We start from the raw sequence: 19,441 nt of genomic DNA on the forward strand, positions 1-19,441 counted from the left end.
ACAAGTGAATAGCACTGTGGCTTCACAGCGCCAGGGTCCCAGGTTTGATTCCCCGCTGGGTCACTGTCTGTGCGGAGTCTGCATGTCCCCCCGTGTCTGCATGGGTTTCCTCCGGGTGCTCCGGTTTCCTCCCACAGTCCAAAGACATGCAGGTTAGGTGGATTGGCCATGCTAAATTGCATTTAATGTCCAGAAAAAGGTTAGGAGGGGTTATTGGGTTACGGGGATGGGGTGGAAGTGAGGGCTTAAGTGGGTCGGTACAGACTCGATGGGCCGAATGGCCTCCTTCTGCACTGTTCTATGTTCTATAATTGCAACTACATCGAGGGCGGCGCAGGGGTTAGCACTGCTGCCTCACGGCGCTGAGGACCCGGGTTCAATTCCGGCCCCAGGTCACTGTCCGTGTGGAGTTTGCACGTTCTCCCCGTGTCTGCGTGGGTCTCGCCCCCACAACCGAAAGGTGTGCAGGGTAGGTGGATTGGCAACGCTAAATTGCCTCTTAATTGGGGGGGAAAAAATTAAACCCTCTAAGTCACCAGATTCAGGCTAATTTTACCACCTCTCTTTACTGGGAGTGAAACACAGGTTGGGCTCTAAATCCTTGGTCCTGGGACCACTGCCGACAGGACCGGCAATCGGTTTCCAAGTCGGGTTGGAATGTGACTTGAAGATGGCAATGCTCCCATGGTATCTGTTGCCCTTGTTCTGGTGGGTCAGCTGTGCAGGCTTTTATCAACATTATCATGTTCATTTTAAAACTAGTTTGTATATTCTTTATCATTCCTTCTCCCCAATAGAGTTCATAGCCTAAGTGTAAACATCCAGAGCAGTCAACATACTGTGGATAAATTATAACCGACCCTTTTTGACATGTCCAAGTCTACCAAAGAAATTGTTTGAAATGGGCATGGTGACGATGGGGGGTGGGGGGGAAGACACATGGACTAAACCTATTGGTCAAGCAGTAGTTCAAACGTTCTCTTGAAATGGAACAGAACTAAGGGAATGCTTACAACCATGACCTCGCCACCTCTCGAGGAAGGAGAGAGTCCTTTGGCAGCAGCAGAAAAAGCAATCCCACTGACCACTGTCCAGCAAAGTTCACACCGCAGGTGGCCATGTGCCTTCGGGCTCAGTGGGAGGCATTCGTTGCAACAACTACAATGTTGGTAATGAGCAAGGCAGTTGTCCGAGCATTTGGCTGTCACTTGCAGGTGAGCTAACCCAGCTGTTGATACGGGAGTACAGTGGTCATCTTATTTTTAGGGATGAGTAATAAAGACTGATCTAGCCAGCAACGCCCACATCCCATAAAATTATTTTTTTTTAAAATGGAAGACGATGGATTCTTATCAACTGATCTACAATATTCAAGGCTCTCTTGCATTCCAAAAATACCAGAAGAGGATTCCTTACAACCAAAGACGGATCACTTCAGATTGAGGTGAGGGGAGATTCTTTGGAACCCCAGAGGCTGTTGGATGCTCCAGTGTCAGATATATTTAATGCTGTGATAGACAGATATTTGGTGTCTCAGGGAATATGCGGAGTGGGCAGGAAAGTGGGAGTTGAAGTCTGAGATGAGCCATCATCGTATTCAATAGTGGGGCAGGCTAGATGGGCCGTTTGGTCTACTCCTGTTTCCATTTCTTGCGTTCAACTGATTATCCGTACAAACCCTCTTCACCCAACTTTATCCACGTAGTATATCCTTTTAAGCCGTGTGCGTATCGAGATTCCCCTTAAAAGGACAAACAACGTATGCGATCATGTATCATCACCGTGCCCAAGGCACTGGGGCCATGTGGGGGAAAGGTTGGTCCCATGGTTTATGTCTGCTATTCTTATGCAATGTATCTGTGAGTAGCCCTGTGAAATCCTTCCTCCTCCTCGACCAGATGAGACAGTCTGGGGCCGGAACGTTCCAGAGTTCAGTTTTTTTTCCCCAAAGCAAATGCAGCTCACCAACAATCGGGAGCTTTTCCCAAACTGCCTGTGAATCGTCACTCTTGTGCAACAATTGATGCGATGAGATTTTTCCAGTGAGTTCTAAATGGCTCATGTGGATTTTTCATGAACACAACAAGGCTCCCAGAGTTCAGTGACTTCAGCAGCTTTATGTGAGTGTTTGAACAATGGTAAATACTCCTGCGGGGGAGAAAAACATAAAACATAGGCACAGGCCGGTGCAATCACTGCAAAAGGATTCAGTCAGTGAAGTTCATTAAAATCCAAGCTATAATCACTGCTTTTGACTCTAGTTCCTTCTTGCACATGTTTATCACTCAGGTGTATCTTTAGCCCTTGGGTCGGTGCTCATGCCTGAGCCCATCTGTGTATCAGTGCAGCATCTTAGTGCATTGACGTATAACCTTAGACACACACACACGACACAAGTGGGGTTTAACGCAAAGGAGGCAGATCAACAGTCAGTCGCTTTGTCGGTGGGCGTCAGAACTAACAAAGCTTTATAACGATGGCCAGCAACTCTACAACCCCTACGCAACCATAAAGAGTAAAGGATCAGGAGGATAGGACCCTAACATTGTAAATTTGCATGTAAGCAATCGCCTTCTCTTCCCAATAATGGGATTCTCAAATGGTTTGCATAAACGACAAAAGAATTTGAACCGTTTTAAGTTTTGCAAAAAAAGTGGACAGCACAACCAATTCTGCACTTGAACCCATGATGTGCGAAGAGCGTCTGCTCCAAAAGGTGCTGAATACGACGACAGTTACAGGCCCAAAAGGCCACTAAGTTGGCTTTTCTTCACAGTTATTTTTTTTTTTTAAAAAGTTCAATCTAAATCTTAGTCGCTCATTTCTCCTTCACAGTTGGGAGGGGGGTTTTAAATAGAAGGCCTCTCTACCGTTAACGCGCAGCGGCTCAGAGATGTGCAAGGGCGTGCTCTCATCCTCCGTCCCGTCCGCACGCAAGGAGCGCTTGGTCGTCCTGGGCCACTCGGACTTTTCACCGGGCTCCTCCTCGGCTGGAGAAAGAGGCAGTAGCGGAGTCTCAGACTTCACCCCAACCACTGGATGCTGAAGGCCATACGTTCCTCGGTAGGTGCGCGTTTCCACGAAGCTAGTACCCACTGAAAGTGGAGCGTTGTTACACGAGAGGAGAGGTGAGCCAGGACTTTTTGTCAAACAAGTTCCTGGAACCGTTTCCATTATTGGGTAGCTGTGATCAGGGGGTTTCTGGCTAGGTTGAGTCACTAAAGAGGACTGGATTCTGCAGTCATGGTCTTCATAAGATTCAAACTGGTTAACATGTGGATCGTAGGAAAATATCAGATCGCCTCCACGTGGAATGCCCTCCTCGGTGATGGATGAGACGGTCGGTGAACTGGGAGGATCGACTTCCAAAGTGGGGTCGCTAGCTTTAGCGGGGGAATCGAGAAACCCATCTCGGCTGTCGCCCGCTTCTCTTCTGGAACCTTGGCCGTCCGAAGCTGGCAACTTCTCCTCGCCGGCTTGCCCGCCGAAGTTCAAGCTGTTCACTTCGGCCTCGGTCCCTTTTCTTTCCACCGCCGCGCTCTCCGAGAGGAAGTGGATCTTGGTCAGAGGCTTGTGGTCGTTGTAGGTGCCACAGGAGCAGATGGTGGACTGGGTGTCTTGGCACAGGCAGCTGTACATGGAGGCGTCGGAGGACACGCTGTTCCTTCGCTTCAACAGGTGGAAAGGCCTGGCGGTGCGGACAATGTTGCTGCGAAAGCTTGCTGGCGAAGGGCCAGTGGGCAAGAGGCGGCTGAACAGCGGAACATGGTACCGATTGCCTTGTTCTATGTTCTCTTCGATCTCTTCCATTGGTTGGAAATGCATGTCATCTTTCGAAATCCTAGAATTATTTTTTAAAGAAGAGAATTAAGATCGAGAGTTCAATTCGGAAGAGCTCACTGCTCCTCAGGTCATTTCAGTGCACTTTGCATATGTGTGCAATGGATTGATACAGAACAAGATCCCGCTGATCCATTTTGTTTGACAGGCAGAATGGTGGCTGCAGAACTCCCTACTCTGAACAGATCAGTCCCCAGGTAAGCAGGCCCTTGGTTTTGGCATACAATAGCACCATCGCAGCTCGTTCCAAATCAGACAGGTGCCCACGTTTTAGCAGGTAGATTTGAAGGAAATCGTCTAAGAAGCTCTGCAGTTGACAGATAACCAATGTCAACACGAGGCACACAGCGGTTTGCTCGAAGGGTTACCGTTTTTAGAGATAACAAGGTGCTTTATCTTTAGGGAATTGAACCAAACCCAGCATTTTTGTGCATACTCCAATATTTATTTTTGGAAGTTGCAAACAAAAAAACCCAGTGAAATTAATGAAGTGTAGTGTAACATTGGTCCGTAGGTATCTCCAGATTGACAAGCAACGTCCTTTTTAGTGACAGGGAGATGACTTCTTCCCATTTTTTTAACAACAATTTTTTTTTTTTTTTTTTTAATTACCCAATTTTTTTTTTCTAATTAAGGGACCATACGGGCTGCACGGTGGCACAGTGGTTAGCACTGCTGCCTCGCGGCGTCGAGGTCCCAGGTTCAATCCCGGCTCTGGGTCACTGTCCGTGTGGAGTTTGCACATTCTCCCTGTGTCTGCGTGGGTTTCGCCCCCACAACCCAAAGATGTGCAGGGTAGGTGGATTGGCCACGCTAAATTGCCCCTTACTTGGAAAAAATGAATTGGGTACAATAAATGTTTTTTTTAAATTAAGGGGCAATTTAGCTTGGTCAATCCACCTACCCTGCACATCTTTGGACTGTGGGGGTGAATGTGCAAACTCCACACGGACAGTGACCCAAGGTCAGGATTCGAACCCGGGCCCTCAGCGCCATAGTCCCAGTGCTAACCACTGTCCCATGTGACTGCGCCACATGCCACCCTTACGCTTGCCTTTATATATCTCCTTTTGCACCATTGGATGACTCGAAGCACTTTCCAGCCAATTAAGTACTTTTTTAAGTTAGCCATTTTTGGTGGAAATGTAGCAGCCACTTTGGGCACAGCGAGCTCCCGCAAGCCGAAATGATGGCGTCTCCCAACAGTGCAGTGTTCCTTCGGTGATGCGCAACACGATCGGCCTCGGTTTACTATTGCGTTCAAAGTCTCCGGAGAAGGACGTGAACCCACAACCTTTTGACTCCGAGGCGAGAGTGTCTATGAATGGAGTCGCAGCTGGCACACATCCGTCAGCTGCGGACTGTCCCGCACTTGATGTTTAACCGAGTCACCAAGGCCACTGTTCCGCATTTTGCGCTCTGACATCAAAAGCAGTAGCGTGGGCAGAATGCAAAGTCAAAGCTCCCTTTTCATCTCTAGCAGCGTACCCTCCCCCCTGATTTTGGAAGCCAGTCCCTCCTGTACAATTTGGACACATTTTAAAGACCGTTTAACTTAAGGCCACACAAACTGGAGGCCGCGTTCCCTCTGCCCGGTCCCGCAATATCGCATGGCTGTAACAACTCACGTCATGTCGAAAGTGGAGCCCTGGAAAGACGGTTTCTGCAGCACCATCACGGTGGCAGCAGTGTAGGGGGGGCGTGGGTTGGACTCGTTCCAGTATCGGTCCTTCTCCATGAGAGGCAGATCCTGATACATGTCGTCGACCGCCATCATTGACACCTGAATGCAACAGTCACAACTACAGTCAATGCAACCCTGCAAAAAAGGGACAGCCAACTCAACAAGAGTAACTCAGCTGAGGAATGTTTAGGAGAGATTTCGGGGGGGGGGGGGGAGGGGGAGAAGAGGAGAAACAGTCAAAAATTGATACCCCCCTCAAAATATCTTCCCCCTCCGCCCCTCCTGACTGAATTCATGTTGCCATTTGGCTCCATCAGTGCCTACAACTTTTCAGTAACTTACAAAGAGAACATAGAACGTAACAGTGCAGAAGGAGGCCATTCGGTCCATTGAGTCTGCACCGACCCACTTAAGCCCTCACTTCCACCCTATTCCCCGAACCCAATAACCCCTCCTAACCTTTTTGGACACGAAGGGGCAATTTAGCATGGCCAAGCCACCTAACCTGCACGTCTTTGGACTGTGGGAGGAAACCGAGGCACCCGGAGGAAACCCACGCAGACACGGGGAGAACATGCAGACTCCGCACAGACAGTGAACCAGAGGGGAATTGAAACTGGGACCCTGGAGCTGTGAAGCCACAGTACTAGCCACTGGGTGGCCATTCGTCATTTACAAGGTAAGATTGGATGTTGACAGATGAGAGAGTCGGAAGCAGAACTTTATCCTTTTGTCTGTGTCTTTATTCTGTGGCTATGACTCATCTTTCATTCTCACTCCACAGTATAAATATTTCCCACTTTCTCTGTCTTATAGCTTTGACAAAGGGTCATCTGGACTCGAAACGTTAGCTCTTTTCTCTCCCTACAGATGCTGCCAGACCTGCTAAAATTTTCCAGCATTTTCTCTTTGTTTCTGATTCCAGCATCCGCAGTAATTTGCTTTTATTTTTTTGTGAACCTGCCGCACTTTCCGACTAGGTTGCAATCCAGATTTGGAACCCTGCCTCTTCCTAAACTTTCCTACTCCGGACACCCTAAAAACAACTCTGGACTTTCAGAAAGCATTTGATACGGTGCCACATGGCAGGCTGGTTAGCAAATTAAAAATGTTTGGGATTGATGGGTCTTTGGCAGCATGGATTAGAATTAGGCTAAGAGATAGGAAACAGGGGATAGGTATAGATGGGCATTTCTCAGACTGGAGACGTGTTGAAATTGGTGTACCCCAGGGCTCAGTGTTGGGACCCTGGCTTTTTCTGATTTTTATCAATGATTAGAAGGGGCAAAATCTCTAAATTTGCAGATGATACTAAGCTGGGGGGGGAATAGTGAATTGAGGATGATGCTGAGCGACTTCAGGGGGACATTGGCAAGTTGGCCAAATTAGCAGACACCTGGCAGATGCTAGATGATGCATTTTGGTAGAAGAAACACGGGGAGACGATATAGGCGCAATGGTGCAACTTTGAGGGGGGTACAGGAGCAGAGGGACCTCGGGGTCCAAGTGCATAATTCTCTGAAGGTGGGCAGACAAGTTGAAACAGTTGTTAAGAAGGCTGATAGCATCCTTGGGTTTATAAATCGAGATATAGAGTATAAAAGCAAGGAAGTGATGCTACACCTCTACAAATCATTGGTCAGACCACATTTGGAGTATTGTGTTCAGTTCTGGGCACCTTATTTAAGGAAGGATGTTAAAGCCCTGTAGAGAGTGCAGAGGAGATTTACTAGAATGATACCAGGAATGAGGAATTTTAGATACAAGGAAAGATTGGAGAAATTGGGCTTGTTCACCTTGGAGCAGAGAAGATTAAGAGGCGACCTTATTGAGATGTAAAAAATTCTGAACAGTTTTTACAGGGTAAAGAAGGATATTCTGTTTCCACTAGTTGGTGTGTCAGTGACGAGGGGTCACAATTTCAAGAGAGCTAGGAGTGAGATGAGGAGAAACCTCTTTCCTCAAAGAGTTGTTGGGGTTTGGAATGTGCTGCCTGAGAAAGTGGTGGAGGTGGATTCCATCGGAGGTTTCAGAAGAGAGCTGGATATATATTTGAAAGTGATGTATTTAGGAGGCTACGGAGATAGGGCTGGGGAATGGGACTAGGTGGGTTGCTCCTCGGTGCAGGGCCAAATGGCCGCCTCCTGTGCTGTAAATAACAAACAAACAAAATAGAAAATAACAAACCCTCCCCGTTCCAGTTAGATCAGAGGTCAACCAACCATAGAAACTCTCAACAAATCTCTTGTGACTCGCTATCCAACTGGGCAGTGCATCTGCCCATGCTTATCCTTTTCAATAGGATCAAACAAACATTAATATAATAGCATATGCTCTGCTCGCATGCGCAGGAACTTTGGAAGTGACACTGTCACCGTGCCAGCCAAGGTCCTTTGAGTGCAGCAGTCATTACCTGAAAGTTTCGATCGATCAAACGATTCGTTTCAAAATCATCATCATCTTCTCCAAAGGGATTTATTAGTTGCTCTGCTACCTGTAATCAGACATAGCGACTTAATCGAAGTGCCGGTTCTTGGCCCACAACCTGCAGCATTCATTCGGCCAACCCCAAGAAGTGACATGAACACTTTTTGAAAAGCGCGTTCCTGTAATAAGAGCCCTCTGGATTCTTGAATCCTGGTCCCTGGTGCTGTGAAGCAGCAGTGCTAACCACTGTGTCACCGTGCTTAATATTCCTCTGATGCCATCCTCCCTTGCATCTCCTCCGCGTCATGGTTATCAGGCATGTCCTCAATGACCTGGGATAACATTTGCGAATTCTTGCCTTGATAATATAACCTCCACACCAAGCCCACCCCTTCCATCTCCGTGATTTCTCCATCTCCACCCTCTGCCTGAATTTCTGCTGCTGAAACCACCATCCATAGTACCACGTGGCGGCGCCTCATCTACAAACCGCAACGCAGTCCGAAAACTGATCGCGTAAACTCTGCTGCAGAGGAAGCCCCGCTCCCTCAGGGGAAACGCTTATCCTTCCCGCCCAAAGACCTCTGGGATTGGCCAGCCCAGCCACCTGAGGATACACCAATCACAAAGCCCGGCAGTAGCCGTCCTCGTTTCGAGGGACTGATAGCCAAGACGGTAGCAGGAAAGTCTGACCGAGTTCCACAGCTTTGAGAAAAATGGTTTCGAACCAGGGGACGAGGGGGTAGGATAGCACATTGGCAGCTTAGGAGGGTCGAGCAAAGTTCAGAGGAATATTGGCCATAGCAGCATTGCTAGGTAGGAGATAAGAATCCTTATAAAATAGCTTTCTTCCCTTGTACCGTACTCACAAGCTCACCTCCCCCAGTAACAAATATATATGAAACACGATTAGAATCAAATTCACCATCAATTTGAGTGAATTAAGAAGGTTGAACAGTACAAGTTAGTTATGAGCAGTAAAACAAAACATCTTTGTCCATTTTGGCATTTGCTGAGTTAGGTGAGATTAGAAGTAAATACTACGCGGTACCCACGAAGGACAGTTATTTTGATGGCCCATTTTAGCGCTGATGTGATCTCTGAGCCATAACAACATAAAAGATAGGAGCGGGACTGGACATTATGACACTCGAGCCCCCTCTGCTATTGTACCCAATACAATCATGGCTGATCTTCAGACTCTACTTTCCCGCACCCTTGATATTCTGGGACCAAAAATCTGTCTTTTCCAGCCTTTAATATATTCAACAATATCCAGCATCTTGGGAGTTGCCATTGACAAGCAACTGTACTGGACCAGCCTTATAAATACTGTGGCTACAAGAGCAGATCAAAGGCTGGGAATTCTGTGGTGAGTAACCCACCCCCTGACTTCCCAAAGCCTATCCACCATCTACAAGGCACCAGTCGGGGGTGTAGAACACTCTCCACTTCCCTGGTTGTGGGACACTCGAGAAGCTCAATTCCATCCAGGGCAAAGCAGTCCGCTTAACTGCCACCCCATCCACTACCTTCAGCATTCACTCCCTCCACTCCTGAAGCACAGCGGCAGCCGTGTGTACCATCTACAAGATTCACTGCAGCAACTCGCCAAGGATCCTCTGACAGCATCTTCCAAACCGGCGATCTCTATCACCAAGAAGGACAAGGGCAGCAGACACTTGAGAATATCGCCACCTGCAGGTTCCTCTCAACTGCTCGCTGTCCTGATTTGGAAATATATCGACCGTTCCTTCACTGTCGCTGAGTGAGAATCCTATAACTATCTCACTAACAGCACAGTGGGTGTACCTACACTGCAAGGACTTTAGATCTTCAAGAAGGCAGCTCCCCACCACCTTCTCAAAGCTAGGTGGCGATGGACAATAAATACTGACCTAGCCAGCGACACTAACCCCATGAAAAAATAAAAGGCCTTTCGGGTAGAAAATCCAAAGGATTGACAATCCACGGAGTTAAAACATTTCCCCTCATCTCCGTCCTAAATCAGTGACCCCTTATCCAGAGACGGTTTCCTGCTTCTAGATACCCCGACCAGCAGAAACAATCCTGCTTCTAGATTCCCCGACCAGCAGAAACAATCCCGCTTCTAGATTCCCCGACCAGCAGAAACAATCCTGCTTCTAGATTCCCCGGCCAGCAGAAACAATCCCGCTTCTAGATTCCCCGACCAGCAGAAACAATCCCGCTTCTAGATTCCCCGACCAGCAGAAACAATCCTGCTTCTAGATTCCCCGACCAGCAGAAACAATCCTGCTTCTAGATTCCCCGACCAGCAGAAACAATACCGCTTCTAGATTCCCCGACCAGCAGAAACAATCCCGCTTCTAGATTCCCCGACCAGCAGAAACAATCCCGCTTCTAGATTCCCCGACCAGCAGAAACAATCCCGCTTCTAGATTCCCCGACCAGCAGAAACAATCCTGCTTCTAGATTCCCCGACCAGCAGAAACAATCCTGCTTCTAGATTCCCAGGCCAGCAGAAACAATCCCGCTTCTAGATTCCCCGACCAGCAGAAACAATCCCGCTTCTAGATTCCCCGGCCAGCAGAAACAATCCTGCTTCTAGATACCCCGACCAGCAGAAACAATCCCGCTTCTAGATTCCCCGACCAGCAGAAACAATCCTGCTTCTAGATTCCCAGGCCAGCAGAAACAATCCCGCTTCTAGATTCCCCGACCAGCAGAAACAATCCTGCTTCTAGATTCCCAGGCCAGCAGAAACAATCCTGCTTCTAGATTCCCCGACCAGCAGAAACAATCCTGCTTCTAGATACCCCGACCAGCAGAAACAATCCCGCTTCTAGATTCCCCGACCAGCAGAAACAATCCTGCTTCTAGATTCCCTGACCAGCAGAAACAATCCTGCTTCTAGATTCCCAGGCCAGCAGAAACAATCCTGCTTCTAGATTCCCCGGCCAGCAGAAACAATCCTGCTTCTAGATTCCCCGACCAGCAGAAACAATCCTGCTTCTAGATTCCCCGACCAGCAGAAACAATCCCGCTTCTAGATTCCACGACCAGCAGAAACAATCCCGCTTCTAGATTCCCCGAACCAGAAACAATCCCGCTTCTAGATTCCCCGACCAGCAGAAACAATCCTGCTTCTAGATTCCCCGACCAGCAGAAACAATCCTGCTTCTAGATTCCCAGGCCAGCAGAAACAATCCCGCTTCTAGATTCCCCGACCAGCAGAAACAATCCCGCTTCTAGATTCCCCGGCCAGCAGAAACAATCCTGCTTCTAGATACCCCGACCAGCAGAAACAATCCCGCTTCTAGATTCCCCGACCAGCAGAAACAATCCTGCTTCTAGATTCCCAGGCCAGCAGAAACAATCCCGCTTCTAGATTCCCCGACCAGCAGAAACAATCCTGCTTCTAGATTCCCAGGCCAGCAGAAACAATCCTGCTTCTAGATTCCCCGACCAGCAGAAACAATCCTGCTTCTAGATACCCCGACCAGCAGAAACAATCCCGCTTCTAGATTCCCCGACCAGCAGAAACAATCCTGCTTCTAGATTCCCTGACCAGCAGAAACAATCCTGCTTCTAGATTCCCAGGCCAGCAGAAACAATCCTGCTTCTAGATTCCCCGGCCAGCAGAAACAATCCTGCTTCTAGATTCCCCGACCAGCAGAAACAATCCTGCTTCTAGATTCCCCGACCAGCAGAAACAATCCCGCTTCTAGATTCCCCGACCAGCAGAAACAAATCCCGCTTCTAGATTCCCCGAACCAGAAACAATCCTGCTTCTAGATTCCCCGGCCAGCAGAAACAATCCTGCTTCTAGATTCCCCGGCCAGCAGAAACAATCCTGCTTCTAGATTCCCCGGCCAGCAGAAACAATCCCGCTTCTAGATTCCCCGGCCAGCAGAAACAATCCTGCTTCTAGATACTCCGACCAGCAGAAACAATCCCGCTTCTAGATTCCACGACCAGCAGAAACAATCCTGCTTCTAGATTCCCCGGCCAGCAGAAACAATCCTGCTTCTAGATACCCTGACCAGCAGAAACAATCCTGCTTCTAGATTCCCCGACCAGCAGAAACAATCCTGCTTCTAGATACCCCGACCAGCAGAAACAATCCTGCTTCTAGATTCCCCGACCAGCAGAAACAATCCTGCTTCTAGATTCCCCGACCAGCAGAAACAATCCTGCTTCTAGGTTCCCCGACCAGCAGAAACAATCCCGCTTCTAGATTCCCCGACCAGCAGAAACAATCCTGCTTCTAGATTCCCCGACCAGCAGAAACAATCCTGCTTCTAGATTCCCCGACCAGCAGAAACAATCCCGCTTCTAGATTCCCCGACCAGCAGAAACAATCCCGCTTCTAGATTCCCCGACCAGCAGAAACAATCCCGCTTCTAGATTCCCCGACCAGCAGAAACAATCCTGCTTCTAGATTCCCCGGCCAGCAGAAACAATCCCGCTTCTAGATTCCCTGACCAGCAGAAACAATCCTGCTTCTAGATTCCCTGACCAGCGGAAACAATCCTGCTTCTAGATTCCCCGACCAGCAGAAACAATCCCGCTTCTAGATTCCCCGACCAGCAGAAACAATCCTGCTTCTAGATTCCCCGACCAGCAGAAACAATCCCGCTTCTAGATTCCCCGACCAGCAGAAACAATCCTGCTTCTAGATTCCCCGACCAGCAGAAACAATCCCGCTTCTAGATTCCCCGACCAGCAGAAACAATCCTGATTCTAGATTCCCCGACCAGCAGAAACAATCCCGCTTCTAGATTCCCCGACCAGCAGAAACAATCCTGCTTCTAGATTCCCTGACCAGCAGAAACAATCCTGCTTCTAGATTCCCCGACCAGCAGAAACAATCCTGCTTCTAGATTCCCCGACCAGCAGAAACAATCCTGCTTCTAGATTCCCTGACCAGCAGAAACAATCCTGCTTCTAGATTCCCCGACCAGCAGAAACAATCCTGCTTCTAGATTCCCCGACCAGCAGAAACAATCCTGCTTCTAGATTCCCTGACCAGCAGAAACAATCCTGCTTCTAGATTCCCTGACCAGCAGAAACAATCCTGCTTCTAGATTACCCGGCCAGCAGAAACAATCCTGCTTCTAGATTCCCTGACCAGCAGAAACAATCCCGCTTCTAGATTCCCCGGCCAGCAGAAACAATCCCGCTTCTAGATTCCCCGAACCAGAAACAATCCTGCTTCTAGATTCCCCGACCAGCAGAAACAATCCTGCTTCTAGATTCCCTGACCAGCAGAAACAATCCCGCTTCTAGATTCCCCGGCCAGCAGAAACAATCCCGCTTCTAGATTCCCCGACCAGCAGAAACAATCCTGCTTCTAGATTCCCCGACCAGCAGAAACAATCCTGCTTCTAGATTCCCCGACCAGCAGAAACAATCCCGCTTCTAGATTCCCCGACCAGCAGAAACAATCCCGCTTCTAGATTCCCCGACCAGCAGAAACAATCCTGCTTCTAGATTCCCCGGCCAGCAGAAACAATCCTGCTTCTAGATACCCCGACCAGCAGAAACAATCCCGCTTCTAGATTCCCGAACCAGAAACAATCCTGCTTCTAGATTCCCCGACCAGCAGAAACAATCCCGCTTCTAGATTTCCCGAACCAGAAACAATCCTGCTTCTAGATTCCCCGACCAGCAGAAAGAATCCCGCTTCTAGATTACCCGGCCAGCAGAAACAATCCCGCTTCTAGATTCCCAAGCCAGCAGAAACAATCCTGCTTCTAGATTCCCAGGCCAGCAGAAACAATCCCGCTTCTAGATTCCCGGACCAGAAACAATCCTGCTTCTAGATTCCCAGGCCAGCAGAAGCAATCCTGCTTCTAGATTCCCCGACCAGCAGAAGCAATGTCAGAGTCTCTCCAGTCAAGGCCTTCAGAATCTTGTAGGTTTCAATCAGATCATCTCTCGTTCTTCTGCAATCCAGAGTATAGCCAAATCCAAATGGGCAAGAGGTTATAGGAAGCAGACTTCAGAGTTAAATAACAAGATACGTCCAAACATACAAACTAAGAGCAGGGGTCGGCCACTTGGACCCACGAGCTGCGTGATGCTGGAACTCACAACTGCCTAACGCCAAGAATAGCACTTTATCAAAGCAAGCTAACAATCTCCCAAGTAGCCGTGCCAGTAAACCAGCGTGGGTGCATGGAGACAGATTTAGAAGGGTTAGATTCCTGCTAAATAAAGGTGCACTGGAGCACAGTTGCGGCCTTACCTTCAGCCAGCCAGCGTAGAAGAAGAACTGCAACAGAGTGAACACGGGAACATACAAGTCAATGTCATGTCCTGCATAACCTTGGGCAGGGTCAAGAAACTGGCGTCCAATTAGGCAGGTCATGAAGAAACTGTACACTGCGATGGTGACAACCTGCAGAGAGAGTAGGTGGGGAAGACGTATCATTAACATGTTTGCGAGGAAAGACTCCCAGAGTTTTCAACATCATCTTCCTATCCTTCAGCTGCAGACCATATGTGAACATTTGAGGAGGAGATGACCAGATGTACAACATTCATCAATGCTGCTCCAAAACTGACTTGGTAGAGGTATTATCCTCTCCCCAGCTGATTGTAAGACCATTCTCCCTCCTTAAAGGGAAGCTCATGGCCATTGCTCAACATCTCAGAGCAGTATTAAGAATCTGGGAGGGAGAAAATCAACATTCGGGAAAAGTCCTATCCCAACTTTTCTTTTCTTTTGTGGGATGTAGGCCTCACTGGCAAGGTGTTGGTTGCCCTCATACTGAATGGCTTGCTTCGCCATTTCAGAGGGTAGTTGATAATCAACCATCATATATTGGCCAGACCGGAGAAGGGCAGCAGATTTCATAGATTCCAGAGAATCACTACGGTGCAGAAGGAGGCCATTCAGCCCATCGAGTCTGCACCGACCTTCTGAAAGAGCACCCTACCTAGGCCCACTGCCCCACCCTCTCCCTACAACTCCACCTTGGGACTGCACATCTTTGGACACTAAGGGACAATTTAGCATGGCCAATGTACCTAACCCACACGTTTATTGACTGTGGGAGGAAACCGGAGCATCCGAAGGAAACCCACGTAGACACGGAGAACATGCAAACTCCAGACCGACAGTCACCCAAGGTCGGAATTGAACCCAGGTCCTGGTGCTGTGAGGCAGCAGTGCTAACACTGTGCCATTGGGCTGTGCCACCCTTAAGGTTTTTACAACAATTAATGATAGTTGTCATGGTTGAGGCCGTATTTTTTTATATATATTCCAGAGTTTATTAATGAAATTGAAATTGCACCAGCTACCATGGTGCGATTTGTACTCATGTCATCAGAGACTGAGATTACTAGTCCACTGACATTACCACTATGCCAAATGCTCACAGAGCATTGTATGCTAACAGGTCACTTTGTAATGTTGACTCCTTTGCTCCTGTGAATGTTGACACTGCAATTCCACAAGGTACCAGCACAATATTGTCCCACACTCCAATACCCATTTTCATGAACAAATCTTATTGCCAAGTCTTGATTTACCCAAAGCACGAAAGTTGAGCCTTATTTTCACCTCCCCCCACCCCAACACACATACATGCAGTTCAAACAGAGGACCACCCGTTAATGATCAGGAGTATAGCAAACCCTAGCTACCTGAGCTCTGGAATTCCCTGTCTAAACCTCTCCAAGACACTCCACGATAGCTATGGGTGGGATTTCCCAGTCCCACTACTGGCAGGCATTGTCACAGGTGGAGATTTGGAGAGCCCCATCCCACTTGGGCCATCTATTCTAGGTTGCCCTTTGACACACTGCTCACCTTTGTTCTACCACCCACACATTCTAATCTCTTTATGTGCCACTATCAGCTCCCTTCTTCGCCTTAATCACCCCTATTTGCATTCGCTTTGTCTTCTGTCCATAACATCTTTTGTCAATCTCCACCTATTGCTGGCCCCCTCTCCAACCCCACTACACCACGCTCCCACCAGTGTAAATCTGACCATTTCAAGCTCTCTCCATTTTTGAAAAAGAGTCATCCAGACTCATAGATACATAGAAGATAGGAGCAGGAGGAGGCCTTTTGGCCCTTCGAGCCTGCTCCACCATTCATCACGATCATGGCTGATCATCCAACTCCATAGCCTAATCCTGCTTTCTCCCCATAGCCTTTGATCCCATTCTCCCCAAGTGCTATATCCAGCCGCCTCTTGAATATATTCAATGTTTTAGCATCAACTACTTCCTGTGGTAATGAATTCCACAGGCTCACCACTCTTTGTGTGAAGAAATGTCTCCTTATCTCTGTCCGAAATGGTTTACCCTGAATCCTCAGGCTGTAACCCCTGGTTCTGGACACACCCATCATTGGTAACATCTTCCCTGCATCTATCCTGTCATGTCCTATTAGAATTTTATAAGTCTCTACGAGATCCCCCCTCATTTTTCTCAACTCCAGCGAGAACAATCCCAACCTAGTCAATCTCTCCTCATATGACAGTCCCGCCGTCCCTGGAATCAGTCTGGTAAACCTTCGCTGCAGTGCCTCGAGAGCAAGAACATCCTTCCTCAGAGGAGGAGACCAAAACTGCACCCAATACTCCAGGTGTGGCCTCACCAAGGCCCTGTACAATTGCAGCAACACATCCCTGCTTCTATACTCGAAACCTCTTGCAATGAAGGCCAACATACCATTAGCCTTCTTTACCGCCTGCTGCACCTGCATGCTTACCTTCAGCGAATGGTGCACAAGGACACCCAGGTCCTGCTGCACACTCCCCTCTCCCAATTTACAACCACTCAAAACGTTAGTTCCCTTCTCTCTCCACAGATACTGTCAGACCTGCTGAGATTGTCCAGCATTTTCTGTTTTCGTTTCGGATTCCAGCATCCGCAGTCATTTGCTTTTACAAAGGTGAGGCGAGTTGACTTCAGAGAAGAGGAACGGGCTCCGAGGTAATTAAAGTAAAATACTGCAGATGCCGGAGATCCGGGGCGCGATTCTCCAACCCCCCACTGGGTTGGAGAATCGCCGGGGGCTGGCGTGAATACCGCCCCCGCCCTGTCCCGAATTCTCAGCCACCAGGGATTTGGCGGGGGCGGGAATCGCACCGCGCCAGTCGGCGGGAATCACGCCGGTCGGCGGGAATCACGCCAGCCGGAGGAGCGGAAACCACTCCGGCGCGGGCCTAGCCCCTCAAGGTGAGGGCTTGGCCCCTAAAGGTGCGGTTGGGACGGCCCGACGCCGGAGTGGTTCCCGCCACTCCATTACGCCGGAACCCCCTGCCCCTCCGGGTAGGGGAGAATCCCGCCCCTGAAATGAAAGCAGAAATTCCGGGAAGAGCTCAGCAGGTCTGGCGGCACCTGGGGAGAGTTAACGTTTCGAGTCCAATCCATGTGATTCTCCCTTGGAACGGATTCTGGGATCTTGCTGATCTGAGCCACAGGAGCAGGTTAGTTTTCAGACACATACTGAGGCAGGGTTGCCAGGGGTAAAGTGCGACTGTGAGTCAGGGAACTGTGAGTCGAGAGGTGCTGCAATAGTGGATGAATTTCTTTGCGGTAATTTATCTCCCACACGCATAATTACTAATGAAAACCAGTAAACCACTGTTGACAATAATAAGGTTTCTCCTACACTCAAAAAGGCGAGATAGTTTCAGGTGGGCTATGGGCCGGTTAAATCCCCAAAGTTCGGAGGTGGGTTATAAAGACTCATTCCAGGGGCAGCACGGTGGCGCAGTGGGTTAGCCCTGCTGTATCACGGCGCCGAGGTCCCAGGTTCGATCCTGGCTCTGGGTCACTGTCCATGTGGAGTTTGCACATTCTCCTCGTGTCTGCGTGGGTTTCGCCCCCCACAATCCAAAGATGTGCAGGGTAGGTGGATTGACCACGCTAAATTGTCCCTTAATTGGAAAAAAAAAGATTTGGATACTCTAAATTTATGTTAGCGTCGCAGGAATGTCCATAGGTTATTCACCCAAATCAGTAGTGGGTAACCTGCAGCCCATCTGGGTTCCGAGTGCGGCCCGCGAGACGTTTTGTTGACCGTTGCCCAGGCGCAGGGCCGCCACATTCCGCTGACTTCCTCCTGTGTAGTTTTTTTCCTACCGGTCTGACTGAAGTTATTCCCACGTCAAGCGAGGGTGAGAGAAGTGAGGAGCGAGCCGATTGCTCACAACATCGACTGGGAGAGCCGTGTCCAAAGTGTAAATATTTATTTTGTTTTTACCATTTGAAGTTGATGACAGCTCAACGAATGATGAAGCTTTTTCTACAACTTGTTATGAAATATTCTGTGTATTAAATGTATTTAATCTTATTCACGGGGCCACGGTTAGTGAACGAGCCCCGATTGTAACCTCGAGACCCACTGAGATGAAGGAGGGTCACTCATGCGGCCCACTCACTGGCCCAGACTGCCCACTCACTGGCCCAGACTGCCCACTCACTGGCCCAGGTTGCCCACTCACTGACCCAGGATGCCCATTTCTGATCCTATGGGATCATACCCAAACGTAAAGCATTCCTGGGGCAAGGATTCTCCAGCCCCCCACCGCACACCCCAGCCTTGTGTTTCATGGCAGTGTCCCGTTACCATTGAAGCCACCTCACATCGCCGGGAAACCCATGGACGGTAGGGGGAGGTTCCAATGGGAAAAGAGAATCCCAACAGCCGTCGAACACGGGCTCTGATCGCTCATCTTCACACACACATACATGCATTTCCAATATGAGCCACTAGATGGGGATCGAGACCCACCTTTCATGCAGGAACCAGGCACAGACGCCAGCCAGCATCTCTGCCGGTTCAGGTTAACAAAGCGAGTGGATGGTAAAGGCAGTCCAAAATCTGCGACCCGCCTAGTTCGGGAGGATCAGCTACCCGTTGCCAAGCCACCCATTGTGACCAAGTCTGCAATGGTCAAAGCGCCTAACACAATCGAAAGATAAACCTTTACCTGTGTGTACACCAGTGGGATACTGATCCAGTCGTAGTGGAAAAGAAGACTGCACTTGGCTCGAAAAGTATTCAGTTCCTGAATAAGAAAAGAAAACAAACAGGGAACAAAAAGGTGCAATTTAATTCGAGACCGCCAATAATCTTTCTTGGAGTCGGGAAAGAAAAGCAACAAATATAGGACAGATAATAATAATCTTTGTTAGTGTCACAAGTGGGCTCACATTGACACTGCAATGAAGTTACTGTGAAAAGCCCCTAGTCGCCACACTCCGGCGCCTGTTCGGGTACACGGAGGGAGAATTCAGAATGTCCAATTCGCCTAACAAGCACGTCTTTCGGGACTTGTGGAAGGCACCCGGAGGAAACCCACACACAGACACGGGGAGAATGTGCAGACTCCGCACAGGCAGTGACCCAAGCCGGGAATCGAACCCGGGACCCTGGCGCCGTGGAGCAACAGTGCTAACCACTGTGCATATAAGCAGCCGCAAATACGCCAGCATCCACACACTGCACCCCCAAGGAACAGAACTGTTGTGAAG

General features: G+C 49.1%; 1 protein-coding gene across 2 annotated transcripts in view; it reads right to left on the minus strand.

Moving 5' to 3' along the window:
* The window catches only part of best2 (bestrophin 2), a 41,730-nt gene continuing 22,289 nt past the window's right edge, over positions 1 to 19,441 (minus strand). For both annotated transcript variants that reach the window (XM_072491002.1, XM_072491003.1), the window contains 5 exons: positions 18,898 to 18,975; positions 14,184 to 14,336; positions 7,938 to 8,018; positions 5,469 to 5,623; positions 1 to 3,841 (listed from right to left, as the gene is read on the minus strand). In XM_072491002.1, coding sequence (XP_072347103.1) covers positions 2,830 to 3,841; positions 5,469 to 5,623; positions 7,938 to 8,018; positions 14,184 to 14,336; positions 18,898 to 18,975 — 1,479 coding nt within the window. In that variant the 3' untranslated portion in view covers positions 1 to 2,829. The remainder of the gene's footprint in view (positions 3,842 to 5,468; positions 5,624 to 7,937; positions 8,019 to 14,183; positions 14,337 to 18,897; positions 18,976 to 19,441) is intronic.

This window comes from Scyliorhinus torazame, chromosome 27, assembly GCF_047496885.1.
Source record: "Scyliorhinus torazame isolate Kashiwa2021f chromosome 27, sScyTor2.1, whole genome shotgun sequence".
NCBI lineage: Eukaryota > Metazoa > Chordata > Chondrichthyes > Carcharhiniformes > Scyliorhinidae > Scyliorhinus > Scyliorhinus torazame.